A 23,882-nucleotide genomic window follows, 5' to 3' on the forward strand; every position below is an offset into this window, starting at 1 on the left:
GATAAAGAACTTCAGCAAAGTGGCAGGATATAAAATTAAATTAAACAAATCAGTAGCCTTCCTCTATTCAATGGATAAAAGTGGTGAGAAATAAATTAGGGTATTGACACCTTTAAGAGTAGTCTGAGGCGGGTTTAGTGCAGAATTCTATCAGACCTTCATACCAATATTATCCAAACTATTCCACAAAATTGAAACAGATGGAGCACTACCGAACTCCTTCTATGAAGCCACAATTACTCTTATACCTAAACCACACAAAGACCCAACAAAGAGAGAGAACTTCAGACCAATTTCCCTTATGAATATCGACGCAAAAATACTCAATAAAATTCTGGCAAACCGAATCCAAGAGCACAGCAAAACAATCATCCACCATGATCAAGTAGGCTTCATCCCAGGCATGCAGGGATGGTTTAATATACGGAAAACCATCAACGTGATCCATTATATAAACAAACTGAAATAACAAAACCACATGATCATTTCATTAGATGCTGAGAAAGCATTTGACAAAATTCAACACCCCTTCATGATAAAAGTCCTGGAAAGAATAGGAATTCAAGGCCCATACCTCAACATAGTAAAAGCCATATACAGCAAACCAGTTGCTAACATTAAACTAAAATGGAGAGAAACTTGAAGCAATCCCACTAAAATCAGGGACTAGACAAGGCTGCCCACTCTCTCCCTACTTATTCAATATAGTTCTTGAAGTTCTAGCCAGAGCAATCAGACAACAAAAGGAGGTCAAGGGGATACAGATCGGAAAAGAAGTCAAAGTATCACTATTTGCAGATGATATGATAGTTTATTTAAGTGATCCCAAAAGTTCCACCAGAGAACTACTAAAGCTGATAAACAACTTCAGCAAAGTGGCTGGGTATAAAATTAACTGAAATAAATCAGTAGCCTTCCTCTCCACAAAAGAGAAACAAGCCAAGAAAGAAATTAGGGAAACGACACCCTTCATAATAGAGCCAAATAATATAAAGTACCTCGGTGTGACTTTAACCAAGCAAGTAAAAGATTTGTACAATAAGAACTTCAAGACTCTGAAGAAAGAAATTGAAGAAAACCTCAGAAGATGGAAAGATCTCCCATGCTCATGGATTGGCAGGATTAATATAGGAAAAGTGGCCATTTTACCAAAAGCGATCTACAGATTCAATGCAATCCCCATCAAAATACCAATCCAATTCTTCAAAGAGTTAAACAGAACAATTTGCAAATTCATCTGGAATAACAAAAAACCCAGGATAGCTAAAACTATCTTCAACAATAAAAGGACTTCAGGGGGAATCACTATCCCTGAACTCAAGCAGTATTACAGAGCAATTGTGATAAAAAAAAAAACCTGTATGGTATTGGTACAGAGACAGACAGATAGACCAATGGAACAGAATTGAAGACCCACAAATGAACCCACACACCTATGGGCACCTGATTTTTGACAAAGGTGCCAAAACCATCCAATGGAAAAAAGATAGCATTTTCAGCAAATGGTACTGGTTCAACTGGAGGTCAACATGTAGAAGAATGCAGATCGATCCATGTTTATCACCCTGTACAAAGCTTAAGTCCAAGTGGATCAAGGACCTCCACATCAAACCAGATACACTCAAACTAATAGAAGAAAAACTAGGGAAGCATCTGGAACACATGGGCACTGGAAAAGATTTCCTGAACAAAACACCAATGGCTAATGCTCTAAGATCAAGAATCGACAAATGGGATCTCATAAAACTGCAAAAAAGCTTCTGTAAGGCAAAGGACACTGTGGTTAGGACAAAACAGCAACCAACAGATTGGGAAAAGATCTTTACCAATCCTACAACAGATAGAGGCCTTATATCCAAAATATACAAAGAACTCAAGAAGTTAGACTGCAGGGAGAAAAATAACCCTATTAAAAAATGGGGTTCAGAGCTAAACAAAGAATTCACAGCTGAGGAATGCCGAATGGCTGAGAAACACCTAAAGAAATGTTCAACATCTTTAGTCATAAGGGAAATGCAAATCAAAACAACCCTGAGATTTCACCTCATTCTCACACCAGTGAGAATGGCTAAGATCAAAAACTCAGGTGACAGCAGATGCTGGCGAGGATGTGGAGAAAGAGGAACACTCCTCCATTGTTGGTGGGATTGCAGACTGGTACAGCCATTCTGGAAATCAGTCTGGACGTTCCTCAGAAAATTGGACATTGAACTGCCTGAGGATCCAGCTATACCTCTCTTGGGCATATACCCAAAAGATGCCCCAATATATTAAAAAAGACACGTGCTCCACTATGTTCATTGCAGCCTTATTTATAATAGCCAGAAGCTGGAAAGAACCCAGATGCCCTTCAACAGAGGAATGGATACAGAAAATGTGGTACATCTACACAATGGAATATTACTTAGCTATCAAAGCAATGACTTCATGAAATTCATAGGCAAATGGTTGGAACTGGAAAATATCATCCTGAGTGAGGTAACCCAATCACAGAAAAACACACATGGTATGCACTCATTGTTAAGTGGCTATTAGCCCAAATGCTTGAATTACCCTAGATGCCTAGATCACATGAACCTCAAGACGGATGATCAAAATGTGAATGCTTCACTCATTCTTTAAAAGGGGAACAAGAATACACTTGGTAGGGAATAGAGAGGCAAAGATTAAAACAGAGACAGAAGCAATGTCCATTCAGAGTCTGCCCCACATGTGGCCCATACATATACAGCCATCCAATTAGACAAGATGGATGAAGCAAAGAAGTGCAGGCCGACAGGAGCCGGATGCAGATCGCTCCTGAGAGACACAGCCAGAATACAGCAAATACAGAGGCAAATGCAAACACTGAACTGAGAATAGGACCCCCGTTGAAGGAATCAGAGAAAGAACTGGAAGAGCTTGAAGGGGCTCGAGACCCCATATGTACAACAATGCCAAGCAACCAGAGCTTCCAGGGACTAAGCCACTACCTAAAGACTATACATGTACTGACCCGGACTCTGACCTCATAGGTAGCAATGAATATCGTAGTAAGATCACCAGTGGAAGGGGAAGCCCTGGGTCCTGCTAAGACTGAACCCCCAGTGAACTAGATTGTTGGGGGGAGGGCTGCAATGGGGGGAGGATGGGTAGGGGAACACCCATAAAGAAGGGGAGGGGGAGAGATTAGGGGGATGTTTGCCCGGAAACCGGGAAAGGGAATAACACTCGAAATGTATATAAGAAATACTCAAGTTAATTAAAAAAAAAAAAAGAGTAGTCTGAGGACTCAGCCATACTACTCCTGGGAATATACCCAAAAGAAGCTCCAAAAAATAACAAGGATATGTGCTCCACTATGTTCATAGCAGCTTTATGTATAATAATCTGGAGGTGAAAAGAACCCAGATGTCCTTTAACAGAGGAATGAATACAGAAAATGTGGTACAGCTACACAATGGAGTCCTACTCATCCATTAAAAACGATGTATTCATGAATGGAACTAGAAAATATTGCCCTGAGTGAGGTAACCCAATCACAAAAATACACACAAGCTATGCACTCACTGATAAATGGATATTAGCTCAAAACCCCTGATTACCCAAGATACAATCCACAGAGCACATGCAGCTCAAGAAGGATGACGAAAGTGCAGATGCTTAAGTCCTTCTTAGAAGGGGGAACGAAACTATTCATAGGAGGAAATACAGAGACAAAGTTTGGAGCACAAACTGAAAAAAAGGACATCTAGAGACTGCAGCACCTGGGGATCCATCCCATATACAGCCACCAACCCCATATAATGGTGCTGATGCCAAGAATGCATGCTGACAGGAGCCTGATATAGCTGTCTCCTGAGATGCTCTGCCAGAGCCTGACAAATACAGAGGTGGGTGCTCACAGCCAACCATTGAACTGAAATCATGGTACCCAATGAAGGAGTTGGAGAAAGGATTGAAGGCACTGATGGGGTTTGTAACTTTATAAGAAAACAATACCAACCAACGAGAGCTCCCTGGGACTAAACCACCATCTATAGAGTGCACATGGACAGACCCTTGGCTCTAGCTGCATATGTTGCAGAGGATGGCCTTGTTAGGGCGTGGAGGCTGGAAGGGTTTGGAGGGTGGGTGGGGAACACCCTCCTGGAAGCAGGGGAATGGTGGATGGGATAGGGTTTTTATGGCCAGGAAATCTGGAAAGGGGATAACATTTGAAATGCAAATAAAAATTCCATAAAAATAATAATAATTCTGTGAAAAGCAGACAGTAAAAAATAATATAAAATGTTTTGATGTGACTAACCAAGCAAGTGAAAGATTTATAGAACAAAACCTTCAAAAATGATATAAAATATTTTGGTGTGACTAACCAATAAGTAAAACATCTGTAGGACAGACCTTCAAATTTCTAATGTAAGAAATCAAAGAAGACCTCAGAAGATGGAAAGATTTCCTTTCTAACTAGTTTTCCTTCTTTCATGCTTTTTTTTGTTTTTTTTTGTTTTTTATTTTTGTTTTTTTGTTTTTTTTATTAGATATATTTCCTTACTTACATTTCAAATGTTACTCCCTTTTCCTGTTTCCTGTCCATAAGCCCCATCCTCTCCCGCTCCCCCATATGGGTATTCCCCCTATTCATTCCATCCATTCCTTTTACTGCCCCCCATATTCCCTTGCACTGCACTGGGGTCCAACCTTGGCGGGAACAAGGGCTTCCCCTTCCACTGGTGCCCCAACAAGTCTATTCTCTGCTACATATGCAGTTGGAGCCCTGGGTCAGTTCATATATAGTCTTTCAGTAGTGGTTTAGTCCCTGGAAGCTCTGGTTGGTTGGCATTGTTGTTCTTATGGGGTTGCAAGCTCCTTCAACTCTTTTAATCCTTCCTCTAATTTCCCCCAAGGGGGTCCTGTTCTCAGGTCAGGGGTTTGCTGCTAGCATTGACCTCTGTGTTGGACATGCTCTGGATGTGTCTCTCAGGAGAGATTTATATCCAGTCCCTTTCAGCATGCATTTTTTTAGCTTCATCCATCTTATCTAGTTTTGGTAGCTGTATATATGTGGGCCACATTTGGGTCAGGCTCTGAATGGCCATCCCTTGAGTCGCTGCTCTAAACTTTGCTTCCATATCCCCTCCTATGCACATTTTTCCCCCTTTTAAGTAGTGGGAGCATCTGCATTTTGGTCATCCTTCTTTTTGAGCTTCCTGTGATCTATGGATTGCATCTTGGGTAGTTCCAGCTTTTGGGCTGGAGAGATGATGGCTCAGCGGTTAAGAGCACTGAGTGATCTTCCAGGGGTCCTGAGTTCAATTCCCAGCAACCACCTGGTGGCTCACAACCATCTTTCATGCTTTCCTTTGTGTTTGTTTTGTTTTCTTTAATTAACCAAAAAGTGTAATTAAGGGTTATTTACGGGATCATAGGCAACTTCTTAGTGGCTAACTTGAAGAAATGTTTTTCTCTCCTGATAGCTATTAATTACCTACAGATCTCTCAAGAAGGGGTAGGTCCCTTTGAGTCAAAACCCAACACATTTTAAACAGCTTACAATGTGATACCAAAGTTTATGATCCTATGGTTCTTCTCTTACCCTGTACAAATACTTATACTGGTGGTCATAAGGATTGTGCTTCATTATATATGTCACAAAATTGGCTGTATTGCCATACAAAGTCCAAAGCAAATGATCCTCTTAAGTCTGATTTCTTTTTTGGTATATTAAAGGAGGCAAGACTATTTGGAAAAGATATGCCAAAAATACAGATACTTGAAACTGAGCTGTCAAATAGTGACCACTTTCAGGTTCTAGAAAGTTAAAAGTTGTTCAGGAAATGTAAACAAATATATAAGTGATTTTTCATACAGTCTATGCCCTAAAGCTCATTTTTCTTTCAATTTTGATTTCCCTATGCACATTCTCACTGTATGACTCTTTATACTAGCTCAGTCTGATCTTGAACTCACAGCCTCCTGCTATTTTGTCCTAAGTTTTGCCATTACAGGTACATATCACTATGTCCTGTTAAAGCTCATTTTTCTAAGGGGAAAATTAGGTTTATTCAGTTTCAATTTTGATTTTATATATCATTTTTTCAATCTGGTAATCTAGTACCTGAGTTTCCCAAGCAACAGGGAAGCTGCAAACCATGAAATATACATTTACATGATAAGTCTTTTGGGTAATATTCAGATTGCAAGATTGTAATGAGAAAATGTTGAGAGGACCCATATAGAGTAAAATAGTCTGTCTATACAGGGGCTCCTTCCAGCTTTTTCTCTTACCATTACACACAATAGAACATAGAAGTATTTGGAATAAATGATGGCTTAAACCAAGAAGGCAGTCAGTGCCCAAAAGGTATTGACCTGTCATTCTGACTTTTCTGGACCATATCAAGTTAGTTTGAAAGTTAATTGAGTCTAAGTGAATCCTGTCTCAAAAGCCCTCAGAATAGTATGAGTTATAACTGACACTATTCATCAATGAAAAGATACCTACTAAATTTTTAGTGCCACATTTAAAGGCATGAAAGTCTATATTTTAGAAAGTCACCTCATCAATGATTTACAAGTCTTCTTGGCTTTTAAATACTAATCATTGTAGTTTTATTTCCTACTGGCATAATTAAAAACCCTGATAAGAGCAGCTTGAAAGAGAAAGGGTGTATTTAGCTCATAGCTTATAATTGCAGGCAAGGCAGCTCTTGCAAGGCAGCAGGAACTTGAAGCAGCTAGTCATCGTACATCCACAGTGAACAGCAGAGAGCCATGAACTGATACCTGCACTTTCGCGCTTAGCACCATTTCTCTACTCTTAAATGACCCAAGACCCTATACCCAGGGAATGGTTTCACCCATCGTCTTCCCGTTAATTGAGACATGCTCCTAGACATGCTTGCAGACAGACATGCTCACAGGCTAACCCAATCTAGACCATTTCTTACAGAACCTTCCTTCTCAAATGATTCTAGACTATGTCAAATGGGCAATTAAAACTAAACATCATTGTACTAAATGCATAGTTATCCGTAAAGTGGCCACCTTACTTTGGTTTTAGAAACTGGTTTCATAGGGATGGGGATGTAGTCAATGGTAGAGTGCTCACTTAGCATATGAAAGGCACTGGGTTCAATCCCTAGGACTACAGAAATTTTTCTCTGTTTTATGATGATTGAAAGTAATAAGAGAAATGTTTAAAATTGAAAATAAAAGGTTCTAATTGTCTCACAGCCAGAAATCATCAGTGATCTGATAATTTTTGAATCATCAAGATTCTTCATATTTTTTTCACAATGCTTGCGAATCAAAACTAGAGACTAGCACATGCTAAGGAAGCATACTATCACTGAGCTAGACCCATAGTCCCAGAATATTTGTTTCTTACAAAAGAGGGATTACATTATAGCTTATATTTTTATTACTCTAAATAAAATAAGTCATGGCATCTCTTCATGGTAGCACCAAAACTGTATTGCAGTCTTTCTATGAACCATGCATAGAAATAAGTTGCTGTGGATACAGTAGTTAAGACAATTACACTAATGCCTTCCTGAGCCTTCCAGTTAAATGGCAAATACTATTTCCAGGGCAAATACTAAATATGTAATTATGCACAAAAGTGCAGCCATATTTATGATTGCTGTCAAAGCAAACTATAAGGTGCTTTGGAAGTGTACAACAAGAAAACATGTTTTTGTTCAAGGAAGCCTCTTTTGAGAGAAGATTATTTGATCTGAGACCTAAAAGCAAAATAGAAATTAGTAATCAGTGCTGGAGTGCTCAAGTCAGAATTAAACACATATGCAAAGATCATAAGGTAAATAAGAGATTGGCAATTCAAAGAATACGGATTTGTTTTATTATATTTTATACTAACACTTATTTATCCATTTTGCTGTTGATACACATATCTATTTTTTAATTGAAAAGACAATAATTAGATTGTGGTTTTGGAATCTTTTGATAATTGTGTTGCTCTGTGTTTGGGGGTGTCTATTGGGAAAGCTCAGCCTAATTTTATTAAAATGTATACCCAAATGAAAGAAAAAAATATGAGAGATCAACTTAGACTTCCCAGATATTCTATTTTGTAGATTAATGACCAAATTTTTTAACCTACTTTTTTGTTGGAAAAATTTGTTTTCTTAGAGACAAGTCTTTTAAGTAGTCTCTCAAGATTATTTAATTGCATATTTGTGACTTCTCCACAAGCTCTTCAAATCAGATTATCTGGGGGTAGGGCCAATGGATCTGCTTAAACATGCCCATCTACATGCCACCACTGCCTGTCAATTATTATTCACACTTGAAAGGTCTAGAATGTATAACTGTTAAGTGGGAGAGATTACATTCATGTATTTTTCTCTGAAGGATATTGACTTGAGCATATTCATTCCATAGAAGGAACCTGAAAAACTTGAATACCTACTATTAATGTTTTAAGAGATAGCTTTTAAGTTTACCTGTGGATCGTTCCTGTGGCACAAGTTGTAACAATATACATTTTGTGTATTTTCTTCAGGACTCAACTAAAGAAATTCCTTGGAAAATCAGTAAAGAGAGCAAAGCATCTTGCTGAGGAATATGGTGAACGTGCTATAAATAAAGTTAAAAGTGTAAGAGATGAAGGTCAGTAAAATAAGGATGCTTCAACTGAATACTCCATTAATGTGTGCATTCTAAATTTAGCTTGTCACTTATAAGAAGCACTCTATATCAATGAATATATTAAACTTATATAGCCACTAGTGAGTCACTTAATTTTATGAATATGAAGAATGATAATGTATATGTTTAAGCATGAATTAGTTCAGTAGTTTTGTGATTATAATAACCTTAAAGGATTTACTGTACCATGATTAAGTGAAAATTGGTTTTGTCAGACTTTTTGGTTTTTAAAATTATTTTTAATGGGCTAGAAAAATGGTTTAGTGGTTAAGAACACTGACTGCTCTTCCAGAAAACACATGTTAAATTTTCCAGCATTCATTACATGGCAGTCTAGTCCTGTGTCTAACATCAGTTTCAGGGTATCTGACATCCTCTTCTGGCTTCTATGGGTACCAAGGACACACTTAATATATAGGCATTCATATATGTAAAACACTCATATCCATAAAAATAAATAAACTTTTAAAATGGTTTTTAATTAGGTAAATTTAGGCAATTGTTTTAATGGATAAAAGCGCTCGCCATGCAAGGTGGTTTGACTGTGCTTGGCGCACAGTGAGTGGCACTGTTAGGAGGTGTGGCCTTGTTGGATGAAGTGTGTCACTGTGGGGGTAAGCTTTGAGACCATCCTCCTAGCTACCTGGAAGACAGTCTTCTCTTGTTTGCCTTCTGAACAAGGTTTAGAACTCCCAATTCCTTCTCTAGCATCATATCTGCCTGGAGGCTACCCTGCTTTCTGCCATGATGATAATGCACTGAACCTGTAAGCCAACCCCAGTTAAATGTTACTCATAAGAGTTGCCTTGGTCTTGGTGTCTCTTGTCAGCGATGGAAACCAAACTAAGACAGAAGTTGGTACCAGGAGTGGGCTATTGCTATGATAGGCATGGCCATACTTCTGTTTGGAAGAATGTAGATTTGAGGACTTTAGATTTAAAAGCAGTGGAATGCTTTAAGTGGGACTTAATGGGCTATCTTAGTATGAATACGGAAAACTTTGTTGCTGAATATGATTTAAATTGTGGAAGCCTGGCTCTATAGGTTTCAGAAGAGAAGAATTTTAGTTTGTGGCCAAGAGCCTATTCTTGAGGTATTTTGTTGAAGAATGTGGCTGCTTCTTGCCCTTGTCAATAGAGTATACTTGAGGCTAAGGTGAAGAGATCGAATTTAATTACACTAGCAAAGGAGGTCTCAAAACAACCCAGTTTAGACTGTGTGCTGATGAAGTATAACAAGCCTCAAAAGAAAAAAAAATACAGAATGTATGGGTCAAAGGTAAAAAGGCACCTGGAAGTTCAGTGGAGTTGAATCCTATGTTCCAGGCGATAAACAGATTAAAGGACTGGTAACTTTGAGCCAAGATCTCACCCCACTAAGCTTAGGTCCAGGCATGTTAGTAAAAGCCTTTAATTCCAGGACATAGAGCCAGGCAGATACTGAGTTCAAGACCAGCCCGGTGCAGAGCAAGTTCCAGGTAAAGAAAAGCTTAGGTCTGGCCATAGGGGTACATGCCTTTAATCCCAGCACTCAGAAGACAGAGCCAGGCAGATCTCTGATTTCAATGTCAATCTACAGAGCAAGTTCCAGCCAAGCTTAGGCAGTGAAGGAGTTGGAAAACAGAAAGCTGATGATAATAGAACAATAGGGCCATGTTCTAGCTCCAGTAAGCAGCAGAACTCAGCAGCTCTGGACATGTGACTCTGGCTTTATAGTTGATAGGGGAAGACTTCTGGGACAACTGATACTGGTTAGCTGGAGCTAAGAAATTAGGGATGATTAAGGAGAGACCAGCATCACTGAAGTGAAATCCTCTGGGAAGTAGTTTTTGAGAGCACAAAGAAGCCATGTTCCAGAGATAGCCAAGGTTGTACCTTGAATAGCCAAGTATATTCAAACCACCACATTCTACTCTCAGGTCCCCACAAGCTTGTTCAAATACATGAGTCTATGGGAGCAATCCCTAGTCATAGCATAATGAAAAATACATTAAGTTGAGCTTCAAAAATTTCCCATAGTCTATCACAGTCTCAACAATATTTAAAAGTTTAAATCTCTTCTGAGATTTATGCAGTCCAACTCATGTATATCATGTAAGATATACAGTACCATTCTAAAATGTCATACTGAGGAAATACTGGGCCAAACTAGAGCAAAATCCTACTAGGCAAACTCCAAACTTTGTTCATGTCTGATGTCAAAGCACTCTTCAGATCTCCTTTCAGCTTTGATAACTACAACGAACTTGATTCTCTTGGGCTGGTTCCACTCCCTATTAACAGCTATCCTCATTGGGTATCCCATGGCTCTGACATCTCTTCCATCTCGGAATATCAAGATACCAACTTCAACTTTACAGCTTCTTGTTCCAATGCCTCAGATCCATACAAGATCTTCTGGGCTCCTCCGAAAATCTTGGGTCACTTCTTCAGCTCTGCTCTGCCCTCTGTAGCAGTCTTAGAATTTGATTGACTCCATTCCATTCCATTGCTGCTGCTATTCTTGGTGATCATCCCATGGTACTGGCATCTCCAGTACACTGGGTCTTCCACTGCAACTAGGCTTCACCAGTAGCCTCTCATAGGCTTCCATCATGGTGCCAAGCCTCAACTTCTTTGCATGACCCCTTCAGTCCTGAGCTGTCAACTGTAACTGAAGTTGCACCTTCACCAATTCCCTTCTGTCTCCTCTCACAGTGTCAAGCCTCAGCTGCTGTCCATGATCCTTCATGCCTTCAAAACCAGTACCACCTGAGTGATGCTTACACAATGAATAATGTAAAAATAGGTTTTCTTACTTTGCAGAGATCATAACCCACTGTCTTTGTCATTATTATACTCATTTGTTTTATTAATAAGTGCATTTAGTATTTACACTCTGCCAGATAATCTTCTTTTAGCTTGAATCAATTAATTTACTCATAAGAACTCAATGAAGTGAGTATCATTATCAACATTTTATAGGTGAGAAAACTGAGAGGTATAGACAGATTAGTAACTTCTCTATGGTCATCCAGACTTTAAATAACAGCTAGATTCAATTTCTAATCAATGTAGCATCAGACTCCATTTTCTTAACCAGTATGTTATATAGTAATAGACAAATTGTGCTTCCCTCTTTACTAATAGTGTGCTGGATGATCAATATATTTGAAAGCATGATTATAACTAGATATATATTAACCATTAATTATTTTCATTGCTTTGTCTTCAGTGTTTCATACTGATCAAGATGACCCTTCATCAAGTGATGATGAAGGAATGCCATATACAAGACCAGTAAAATTCAAGGCAGCGCATGGTTTCAAAGGACCTTATGATTTTGATCAGATCAAAGTGGTACAAGATCTTAGTGGTGAACACATGGTAGGTAACTGTTAAATTTTTCATGACTAGTGGACTAGTTTTTGAGGCTTCTAACTTATGTTTACCAATGTATGTACGTCTACTAATCAGACTCAAGAACAGTAAATTTATATTAATATATTTAAATGAAGAGTTTGTCTCTGAAATAATGTTTAAGAAATAACATTTTAGACTGAACTCTCACAGGCCTATAATCCTAGTGTATAGAAGACTGAGGCAGGAAGATGACAAGGTCAAGGCCAGCCTCTACTGCATAGGGTAACCAAATCTCAAAATAAAAGTGAGCTTTAGAATGAATGAGTTCTAGGCTAGAAAGGTGAGAAAACTATGCAGAGGGATCAAACTTTAGAGCACTTAAATTAGAAAGTAGTCTGTCACTTTTAAAAATATTTAAATATTTCCAGCCATAATTTAAATAAATATTTTAGGGCAAAGGACATGTAGAGCATTTATACAGTGTACATAAAGCCCTACTTTCAATCCATATCATCTCAATGAAAATTATTCACAATCTCAAAGTGTTTTCTATAGTAAAATGTTCTGCCAAGACAAAGAGATAGGTAGAAGTTTATATTCTTTCAGAATTTGTGAAGTACCAGTCTGGGCATGTGGCTTGTTGGTAGAGTATCTATGAAGCTCTGGTTTGATCCCTCACACTGCAAAGAAAAAAAAAAAACATATCAAGCCTACCAATATAGATGAAAATACTCCTTGTATTGCAGTTAGCTTCTGTAAATCTAGGAACACAAAGAAGATAGCAGTCAAACTCAAAGCTAGGTAAACTATGCTGAGCTCTCGATCAGGGAATCAAATAAAACCTAAGCTTGCCCTAACTACAAAGTGACTATGCATCAAATGTTTTAATTATTTACAATGTTTTCTTTGGAACTTACTCAGTCTTCTTATAGTAATTTTTGAGCCTACATTTATTTCCTATTGAAGTAAAATATATCAGGATAAAAATGATGATTTTTTTTTACTGTATTTGCCTTTTATGGAAATGGATGCTATTTAAAGTAAATTCTCAGTTCCAACTTTGATAATCTTTCTACCCTGAGACTGTATAGATGGATACTCTTTTTACTACACCTAAATATGATTTTCTTTGTTGGAATAGGATTTGGCTCCTCCATACTAAAGACCCCCCATTCTTTAACTTTTCTGAATATATAGTTATCTACTGTTTTCAGTTTCTGTTGAGGGTCTACCCATGTATTATAGAGAGAAAGTAAGTAAGACCATAGTATTTAGTGACTTCAAAGGCGTTCATACCATGGTTTTCACAGCTAGGGTCAACTTTATTCTTTTTAATCCTGATAGGAGTTATTAGTGAAAAGTGAGAGCTTTCTTTTACTCTGAGATTTACTTAAGGGATGGAAATTTCTAAGCTCTGGTATGTGCTTTTCTAAACAACATTCCATCTAGGAACTCACAAATGGCACCTGAGGTTGCCTTCAAACCTCTACACACATTCACGCACATATGCATATATACAACCAAAGATACTTCTCATTTTTATTAATATGTGACTTTAGTTCATGCTTTCTAAGTTTGTTAGGTTAAACTATGGAAATCTTAGTGATCCTAACAGGCCTTTCTTCTGAAAGTCTCCTTTTGTGGTACTGTAGCACAAGTGCACCTGTGACTGTAAGTTACGTTAGGGAAGAGACTTTTGTCTTACTATGTATAAGGTTGCATAATTTCAAAGACTGTGTTAAAGTAATGTCTCTTAAGCTTGTAAAGTCATTTTGAATATTTTGTTTTGATAGGGAGCTGTTTGGACCATGAAATTTTCTCACTGTGGCCGGTTACTTGCCTCAGCTGGACAAGACAATATAGTGAGAATATGGGCTTTAAAAAATGCTTTTGACTATTTCAACAATATGCGAATGAAATACAATACTGAAGGTATTTTTAATTTCTTTTTTGTTATTGTTCGTTTTTCAAGACAGGGTTTCTCTGTGTAGGCCTGGCTGTCCTAGAACTCTCTCTGGAGATCTGGCTAGCCCTGAGCTCAGAGATCTACCTGCCTTTGTTTCCCAAGTACTGGGATTAAAGATGTGTGCCACCATGCCCAGCTTATTTTTTATTTCTTTAAATACCTAAGTAAATCTGGAATTTTTGCCTTTTGGATGAATTAAAGGTTGAGTGTCCTCAGTTCTCAAATTCTAAAATGCTTTGTAATCTGAAACTCACACAGCAAGAAAATGTTCAAATTGTTCTAAATTTAGGTTTTATTCTAATTTTGAGAATTTCAGGTTTCACTTTTTTTTTCAGATTAGCAGTATGATCTTGTAAAGACCATGCAGTTATTTAAAAGTACAAACTCCAAGCTCTAATAAGAAAATATTCAAATGGATTGCTTTTCTTAACTGGCAAGTCAGTCATTTGTAGTAACTGCTAATCATAATGCACTGGATTTACCCAGCATCATGTTACGCACCTATAATCTTGACCCTCTGCAAGGCTAAAGTAAGAAGGTTAAAAACTCAAGGCTGACCAGACTTATACAGCAAGAGCATTTCAAAAATAAAAATAAGGCAACCAGCAATAGCTAAAAATTTCTAGACCTAATAAAAAATTACCACAAAGCTTTTGATTTATACCTTTTAAGTATACTATGTAATTTTATCAACTACTTAAAAATTCCTTGGATTCGCTTTGTAAGCCTCAGTTTGATTCTAAATTAAAATGGCAGATCAAATTAAACTGGAAAACGAATAAGAATACTATGTATACTTGCTAAGTAAAGGAAGATAAAGAAGATAGCCATGAAAAGTAAGTTGTCAGTATGTCAATGGATATACAAAAAATGGTTAGCTCATAAGAAAACCTTAGAATATTACAAATTTGTGGTTAACACTAAGTACACCTTAACAAAATATTCTTGTCATATGATGATTTAGGAAATAATGAAAAAATTAAGTAAATAGAGACTCTAATTTTATAATTAAGATTACATAATTTTTATTGGATATTTTATTTATTTGCATTTCAACTATTATCCTCTTTCCTGGCTTCCCCTATGGAAATCCCCTATCTCATTCCCTCTCTCCCTGCTTTTATGAGGGTGCTCCCCTACCCACCTACGGCCTCCCTGCCCTGGCATTCCCCTACATTGGGACATCAAGACTTCACAGGACCAAGGGCCTCTCCTCGCACTGATGCCAGACAAGGCCATCTTCTGCTACAATTGTGGCTGGGGCCATGGGTCCTACCATGTGTACTCTTTGGTTGGTTATAATTTTTAATGTAACCAACTTTATCCACCAATCATCCCTTCTCAATCATCTAAGAAGTTAACAAATGGGAGAAAGGAAAACAGAGTTAACTATTGATGAGGGTATAGATTATGATCAAAGTACCAATTTAAGAACATAGAAATTTAAATCAGCCAGCTAGTTAGACCCTATGTTTCATTTGTTTGGAATTTCTTGGTACTGGAAATTGAACATAGGTTTTCAAGAAAACCAGGCAGCTATCATTAAGTTTTATCATTAATCTATATTCTTTTTTTGTGGTTTGTTCAGTTTTTATTGAGGTGCATAAGCTATATTCTTAACCTCAATCTGCCTCCCATTTAAAAAAATACCATGTGACAATGCCTCACTGTCTTGCTCAGTCTGGCCTTGAACTCTCTTTCTAGCTCTGGCAAGCCTTGAACTTAAGATCTTCTTGCCTGAAATTTGAGAAAATGAGGCTGCACCACCCTATATTCTCAGAAAACCTTTTGGAGTTTCCTTAACATACATTGTAATAAATAATTGAAGATGGTGATGTATTTAACAAGACAAAGTTGTAGAGTGAGTCAGTGAGCTTTTTTTTTGTTCTCCCTGGTCATTTTTCCTTCTTCTACCTGAGGCAAAAAGCCTATTTCAGTTGCCTTTGAGACCTAACTTCAGCTCAGACCATTTATTCAGATTTTGTTGTTTCCCCTTGGTTTTTGTAATGAGTAAGAATGTATTTACTGTGAATAGCACGGATTAAATGATGTTTTGTTTACTGACTTAGGGAACTGTTTAAGCTGTTTTATTAAGATTGATCAAAATGATAAATATAACTATGTGGATGCTGTTATGGTTAAAGTTCACATTTAGAAAATGTGTTTTTCTGTGATATTATATTTTATAATTATCATTAGTTCAAAGTATTTCTTGTTGGTAGATGAACACATATATATGTATGATTTTTTACAATTGCTATGCTGTTTTTAGGACGTGTGTCACCTTCACCATCTCAGGAAAGTCTAAGTTCATCAAAATCAGATACAGACATGGGGGTATGTTCACATTTTATAGTTACTATTATAAAACTCTATCATTTATTTGATGCCCTAAAATTATTTTCAATTATTAAAAAGTTCTGTCAATGCATTTGATTAAAATTTACAAGTAATATTAAAATGTTTCATTTATTATTTTTCCCAAGTGAGAAATACTTAAGTTTTAAAAGACTGCCAAATGGTGAATAATAGTATTGAAGATACTACCCTACTGATTCATACTTAAATAAAACAAAATCACCTTTCTTCAGTCTGGGTTTAATATTTTTAATATAATAATAATTGTGCCACTTTATAGTTATAGTTAAATTCTTCTTGTGTCTCCTTAGTATTCCAGGGAAAAGATACTTCTTAATATTGCCTCATATTGCCTTTGTAACTCCTAATATTCTGGTATCTGTGACTTCTAATTTTCATCCTGGTCTGTATCCTAAATATTCTTTCATATTGAATCATTCTTTCTTCATATTTTTGCTCTGTCTAGAATACCCTCTCTGGATTCTGCTGAAATATCTTTTGTGCTCTTGTTAATTTCCCTAAATCCAGCAGGCAAAATTATTACTCATGTGATTTTATAATGTGTCATGTATATTTTTATATTTATATTGCTTACCATATCTTCCTTTTCAGTGTGTTTTTCTCTTTAGGCTTTGGACTAATCCTGGTTATCTTACTCCATGCTGACTATAGTAGGCATGAAGTCAGCACTGAATTCCTGCTTCTGTGCTTTTATTCTAAGTTTTGCCCTTATCTGAATGCTTCCAGTTTCCCTTCTTTCCATTCAGACTATGCCAGTTTTTCATGGTTTACTTTTTCTCTAAAGCCTTCACTCACTACTGTATGGTGACAGTTTTAACTGCTTTGCTTTAGGGAAAAGAGTCTGTTTATTTGTTTACTTTATTATAAAACTTCCAGGTTTTTAGTGCTTCTAAAAACAGCCTATACTATATAAGACTGTCTTATATATATTTTGCAATTCATAGATTCATAACTATTTCTGTCAGTGCCCTACCTCTGATCTGTAAGTATAACTAAAATGTTAGTTGACATTATGAATGAGAACTATTAAATTTCCTTAGAAATTTCCTTAGAAAAGTTAGCCATTTTTCTTATACTACTTGATACTTTTTCTTCTGAAATACTTGAGTAAATTATCATTTTGTGAAAAGGTCATTTGATATTGCTTTGATTCCTCTGATTCTTTCTCAAAGTAGCTGAATGGGGTCTCTTTCATGGCTTTTGGAATTATTTAAAGTAACCTTAGATACAGTGGAACACAATAAGCACAATAAGAGATCATTTTCATATGCATTTTGTCTGGCTCATGGTAGTGGTTTCTTACTCCTTTTGAAGTGCTTTTGTGTTTTTTTCTTCATGTGAATGAGAGTATAATAGAACCTTCTGTACAGTTAAGCAGAGAGTGATGAGCCAAGGTTTCTCACCTACTCACTATCACTGTTCTAAAGTATTCCATTCTGACTCTATGAATGTTTTTCTTGATTCTCAAAAGGAGTTCAGAAAGTGTAGGGGAGGTGTGTAAGTTGCTTGCTCTGTTGTCTAAGGGCTTAAAACCTTTCAGTGCTGGCTTGAGCATGGACTTTTAGCCTTCTCAGTTTACAACCCATAGTTGGACAAGAATGTAATATGCAATTCTGGGTTAAATTTCTTCTTTATGCTATAAATTATAATTATGCTTTTTTTTAATCTAGAACTTATGGTTTGGGGGTAAATTTTTATTTAAAATACTTAATTCATGGAGTGTCAGTGTATATTACTAACATGTAACTGCTACTTAAAATAGCCTGGAATTGCTGCTGGGGAAATGTGCTTAGGAGTTAATGAAAAATAAATAACTATTAAGCAGGAAGTTGGATTTATGTAAAGAATGAGAATATTAATGTTATGTCTTTTATCAGGGCTCATTAGTCTGGAAGTAAAAATTTTGGGAAGAAGTTTTTATCTAGAAGTGATTGGCAAAAATTTCAGAACTTAGTGTTCTAGCCTGCCTACATGGTTCCTATGAAAATGTTTTAATCAATTTTTTAAGCTGGAGCCCTTGTCCAGCATTCACAAGGGCAGGATTCCATCTCCAGCACCAAAAATCAAGTTTTGGTATAAACAATAATCATAGCTTATTTCTATCTTATGACTATTGTCCTAGTTCAAACCCTCATTTTTTCTACATTTTAACGTTTTGATGATTTTATTATTAAAATATAATTATATCCTTTTCCAAGTTCACTTTCCCTGTCCCTTCAGAAAGACAGACACAGACAGAAAGAGACACACACACACACACACACACACACACACACACACACACACACACAGCTTCCTCTCAAATTCCTAGCCTATTTAACTTTTATTTTCTCTCACACACTGTTATTCTCATTTTCTCTCATACTTTTATTCTTTCTCTCTCTCTCTCTCTCTCTCTCTCTCTCTCTCTCTCTTCCTCTCTTCCTCCCTCTCACATACTCTCTCAATCTCTCTCTCTCTCTCTCTCTCTCTCTCTCTCACACACACACACACACACACACATACAGAGAGAGAGAGAGAGAGAGAGAGAGAGAGAGAGAGAGAGAGATTGAGAGATGTGTAAATATGTTAATAAAGCCTGTTGAGAATGGTTACTGTTTATGTGTACATGAATTCAGGGTAGAGCACTTGATATTGTATAAGCAATTAGTGAGGCCCATCCCTTTGGGAAAGACTATTTCTCCTTCTCTCAACATTATTAGTTATCTATAGTTGTTTGTCTCATGACATTTCCCCCGTCCTCATTTGCAGGATTTTTGGTTTTTGTCTTTGTTCCAGTCTTATTTAGGCAACCCCATAGTAGAGGTATCATAGGTTGAAGCATCTTTGTCATTTCTAAACAATGCAATCTCACAGGAGATATTCTGATCCTCTGGTTCTCAAAATCTTTCTGCTCCCATTTCCTCCATGTTCCTTACAGCATTTTTTAATGATAACATGTTTCTTTTTAAATTATTTTAAGTAGTGATTCCCAAGTATTATTTTTGTTTTGACAGCTATCATTTATTTCAGCATAGGTAGCTGAGATGTTAAAGGCTAAACTCACAACCAAAGGATAAAATGTCCCTAAGTCTTAGGTGTAGTCATTGTGTTTTAAATCTAGCTAATGGGGCTAGGCACCCTGTGATCAGTTTGTTTTGACCAGTTGTGATTTTCTGTAATGGTCTCTACTTGTAAAGAGAAGATTCTTTGGTGAGGGCTAGGAGATACACTTATTTGTGGGTATAAAAATAAGTATTTTGAATGCAGTTAGAAATTATGCTGGTTTAGTAGTTATAGGTTCTATGTTGGCCACAGTACACTCTCTTCCATAATCTCACTAGCCAGGGGTAGTTGGCTAGGTTTCTAATACCAGGCATGAGCTCCCTCTTGCCTCAAATCCAGTTACAGTTGTTTGTTACTGCCAAGATATTAATTCCACTGCTACGTCTTAGGGATATCCCATACTGCTTATTGTGCTTCATAGGCTTCACAGCTGGGTAGAAATGTTGATTGCTTGTATCCCTTGACAGCTTGAATAGCACTTTCCTAAACTATGAACATTATTCTGCAGGAAGGAGACTCTCAGGCCAAACCCAGCACAGATCTTTGAAGACCTGTATCCGAAGTCAAACCTGCATTCTTAAACTTATTATTATTATTCCTGCCTTCACTTGCTCCATCCAAACATTCTGTGACAGTGTTCACAGTTTTTCTAAAGCTCCAACCAGATCTTGTTACTTTTTCCTTTTCAGAATTCTGTATTAGTTCCCCAGGGCCTTATTCCACCTAAAATTTTGAGCTACGTGCATAAGATCTTGTGATGTCGTCTCAAAAATACCTGTTTACCCATCTCTATCCTCATTCTAAACACTCTTCCCTAAACAGAGAGGCTTAGCTGGAACTCTGTATTGTCTCTCATGCTGTATGCACTGAAATAGTTGAGTTAAATCTGGACTTACAAATTAGATAACTTATATTCTACCTTAATTCTCTTGTTCACAGGTGACTATGTGACCTTCTAATATGTTATTTTAACCTCTTGGACCTGGTGAATTTTTCTTAATGTATTTATATTCATAGTACTAATAACTATTTCAAAGATTTCCTAGCTAGGATTTATTCTGATGATAAATACACATAGCGTGTAGCAACCAATTTTGGCATGCATGTGTGGTATTATTATCTACTTCTATAAAATAACAAAAACATAACTTTAAAATTGCTTAAATAATGAAGAAGTGAGTTAAGAGGTAAGGCTTCTTGGGGTTACTTAGCTCAGTAATATCACTAGAGAAACAGTTCTATCAACTTTCTCCTTTTTACTCTATTTTGGTTTGGGTCTTTCCATACTTTATGGTAGTCCTAATGTCTTAAGTGTCTCATGGAGATGTTCAAAACAAAAAATGGGAAATTCTCTTAAGTGAGTTCCCTTGAACACACCCTATGGCTCACCTAGTGATCCTTCAGAAGTGGAGTGAGATAATCTTAAATTAATTCAGCCCAGTCATTACTTACCCCCATAAGCTAGTTCTACTTCTGAAGAAACAGAAGCTGAGAAAGGGACAAAGAAAGGAGTTCTTTTAGACATGGAAAGGAGTATGACAGGCTATATTGCCTCAGAAATTATTCTAGTTTATCATTGCATGGAGAAAAAGAAAGGTGATGAGTAATTAATCAGCATAAACAGGGAAGTCGGCTTTGGATGGCTTGAAATTCCAGTTGGGCATCATACAAATTTATGACACAATGGGTAGGTGGGAAATGTCTGAAGGTCTACATTCCATCCGAGTTTTAAAGTTTGTTTTATGTCTAACTAGGTATGTAGTGGAACTGACGAAGACCCAGATGACAAAAATGCACCTTTTCGGCAACGACCATTTTGCAAATATAAGGGACATACTGCTGATCTCCTTGATCTTTCGTGGTCTAAAGTAAGAAATTATTATTAGAATTATGTATCAATCCATATGACTTTGACATGATTGTTTTAAAACTCCTTATTTGTAGGATTGTCATCATACTAGCAAGTGTCAGCTCTCTACTTTGTGGAAGTTACTTACAAGCTGCTCTAAGTTCTAAAAAGAATAATTTCAAGTGTGGATATTGGTTAACCAGTCAGATCTATTATTTGCTATTTACTTTTTAGATGCAATGATTTTTTTTTCAGAAAGAAATGATGCTTAAAATGAATGTGACTTCAAATAAGGTGTGTTTTTTTCTTGATCCCTTAAACTTATATCAGTAATCAAAATCTAAAATATATTTAAAATTTAAGAAAGAAAATGATATTTAAACAAGTTGACATGAGAAAACTGAACTTGCATTAACTAGATATTAATACTTGGGATACAAGTGGTACCCATATGTTTTAATTATATCAAAAAACCTTAAATAGAACAGAGATATTAATACCATATTTTAGCAAACTAAATCAAGATAAACCTGAGCTCTCTTTGTTTGTTTGTTTGTTTGTTGCTTTTTTCATTGAGATTGAGTCTCTGTAGCTGAGGGTGAGCTGACATTTGCTCTGTGACCCAGGATGATGTCATACGCACTGTCAACTTCTTAAGAGCTTTGCATCTGCCTGCCAAATATTAGGATTGTAGCCTTCCATCAACATTCCCTACTATGCATCACATTTGAATCAGTCTATTTGTGAATGCTCACTCTCCTTAGACATTCTGAGTGTTTTATATAACCCATCTGTCATAATATTTTTCTCTCTGTTTCACTCTAGTATTCTATTTCTTACACCAAACATCTTAGAACCTTTAAGACCTGAGTTTGATCCTAAGAAATAATGTAAAATTAAAAGTTAAGTGGAATGGCACACATTTATAATCCAAGTATTGGATAGAGACAGGTAGACCCATGAAAGTCTCTGGTAAGCCAACCAAGCCTGCTCAGAAAATTCTAGACCAGAAAAATTCTCAGTCTAATAAAATAAGTAGTACTTGAGGAACAACACCTAAGGGGTCCTCTGATCTCCACATGCACGTGCAGACATGTGTATAAGCACACGCATGAACATAAGCAGGAAAAGAGCCCTTTTTTGAAAAAAAATGTGAAGTTTTAGTTTTGAAATTTTAAAATTACATTTATTATTTGTGTGTGTGCACACATGTCTGTGGAAATATGTACCAATGTGTGCATATGGAAGGAAGCCAGCAGACAAAAAGTGGGATTCAGTTCTCTCTTGTTGTGTGTATCTCAGTGATGGTACTCAGTCAGTCAGGCTAAACAGCAAGCACTTTTGCCCTCTGAGCCATTTCACAGGCACAAGAACCTTTTTACATATAAATAAAGAGTTCTATATGTAATAGTTTTTATATTTTAGTTGATACATGACAAGTAAGCATATTAATGAAGTCTACCATGATAATTCAATTTGCATATATAATATATAATGATAAAAAAATCAGGTAAATGACATCCACCTTCTTGAAGATTTACTAGTCTAATTTCATTTTGGTGCAAAACTAAGCAGACTCAGCAAGGTGTGTGTGTCTGTGTCTGTGTGTGTCTGTGTGTCAGTGTGTCTGTTTGTATGTGTAAGAAAAATAGTCAATGAAAGAGAGACTGTCAACTCAAGAGGGACTAAGAGAGGAGGACATGGGAGGGTTGGAGGGAAAGAACATGAGAGGGTTTGAAGAGTGAAAAGTAACAGGGAAATGATTAAATTTTAATTAAAGTAAAGTAATAAACTGAGAACCTATAAACATCTGGCTACTAGATAGTTTGTATTGCATATTCATTCAAAACATATCTATTCTTTACTTTTCCACCTAGTTAGGAGCACAACTCTGGGGTCAGACTCTAGGATTTATATTCTAATTACTTTGCCCCTTGTACTTCTGGGTCTTTGGCCACTTTTCTTAACTATATCATACTTAGCCTGCAAAATAGCTTAACGAAAATGGCTTCTTTGTAGAGTTAGAAGGAAAGATTAATTGAGTAAATACAAAGCACTTACATAGGGCTACAGAGATGGCTCAGGAGTTAAGAGCACTTGCTACTTTTGCAGAGGACCTGGGTTCTGTTCCCAGCACTCATATAGTGGCTCACAACCATCTGTTATTATAGTTCCAGGGGATCCAACAGGTTCTTCTTGCTTCCATGCAATGCTCATACATTCATACCAGCAAAATGCTCCTACACATAAAATAAATCCTTTTTAAAGCGCACCTACTTATCACACAGAAAATGCTCAACTACCATCTGTAAATAGGGCCAGTTACCAACATCTTCATGGGACAGCTTACAACTGCCTATAACTCTAGCTCCAAGTGGATAACTCTGTTCTCTCTAGGCCACTATACTCAGTGTGCAAATATCCCCGACACTGACATATACATAACAATTAAAAATAAAGAAATAAAAACTTGATCTGTGAATGTGTCAAGTACTGACGACACCAAGCTTAAGTATTTTACATATGTTATCTGTTTCTGTTCAATTGTTCAATCAAAACAGTTGAAGTTCCTGATATTCATCAAAGGTTTGAAAAAGTGTTTGTATGAATTAAGTAACATGTTGACAGGTGTCTACAAAAGTGTGGGTAG

The 23,882-nt window shown here is 36.7% G+C and overlaps 1 protein-coding gene across 4 annotated transcripts in view; it reads left to right on the top strand.

The window, feature by feature from the left end:
- Positions 1–23,882, top strand: part of Wdr44 (WD repeat domain 44) — a 105,723-nt gene that overhangs the window by 60,996 nt on the left and 20,845 nt on the right. For all 4 annotated transcript variants that reach the window (XM_087599036.1, XM_087599035.1, XM_087599037.1 and 1 more), the window contains 5 exon segments: positions 8,507–8,613; positions 11,866–12,017; positions 13,787–13,925; positions 16,232–16,296; positions 21,138–21,251. In XM_087599036.1, coding sequence (XP_087455162.1) covers positions 8,507–8,613; positions 11,866–12,017; positions 13,787–13,925; positions 16,232–16,296; positions 21,138–21,251 — 577 coding nt within the window.

This window comes from Rattus norvegicus, chromosome X (assembly GCF_021556685.1).
Source record: "Rattus norvegicus strain SHRSP/BbbUtx chromosome X, alternate assembly SHRSP_T2T, whole genome shotgun sequence".
Classification (NCBI taxonomy): Eukaryota; Metazoa; Chordata; class Mammalia; order Rodentia; family Muridae; genus Rattus; species Rattus norvegicus.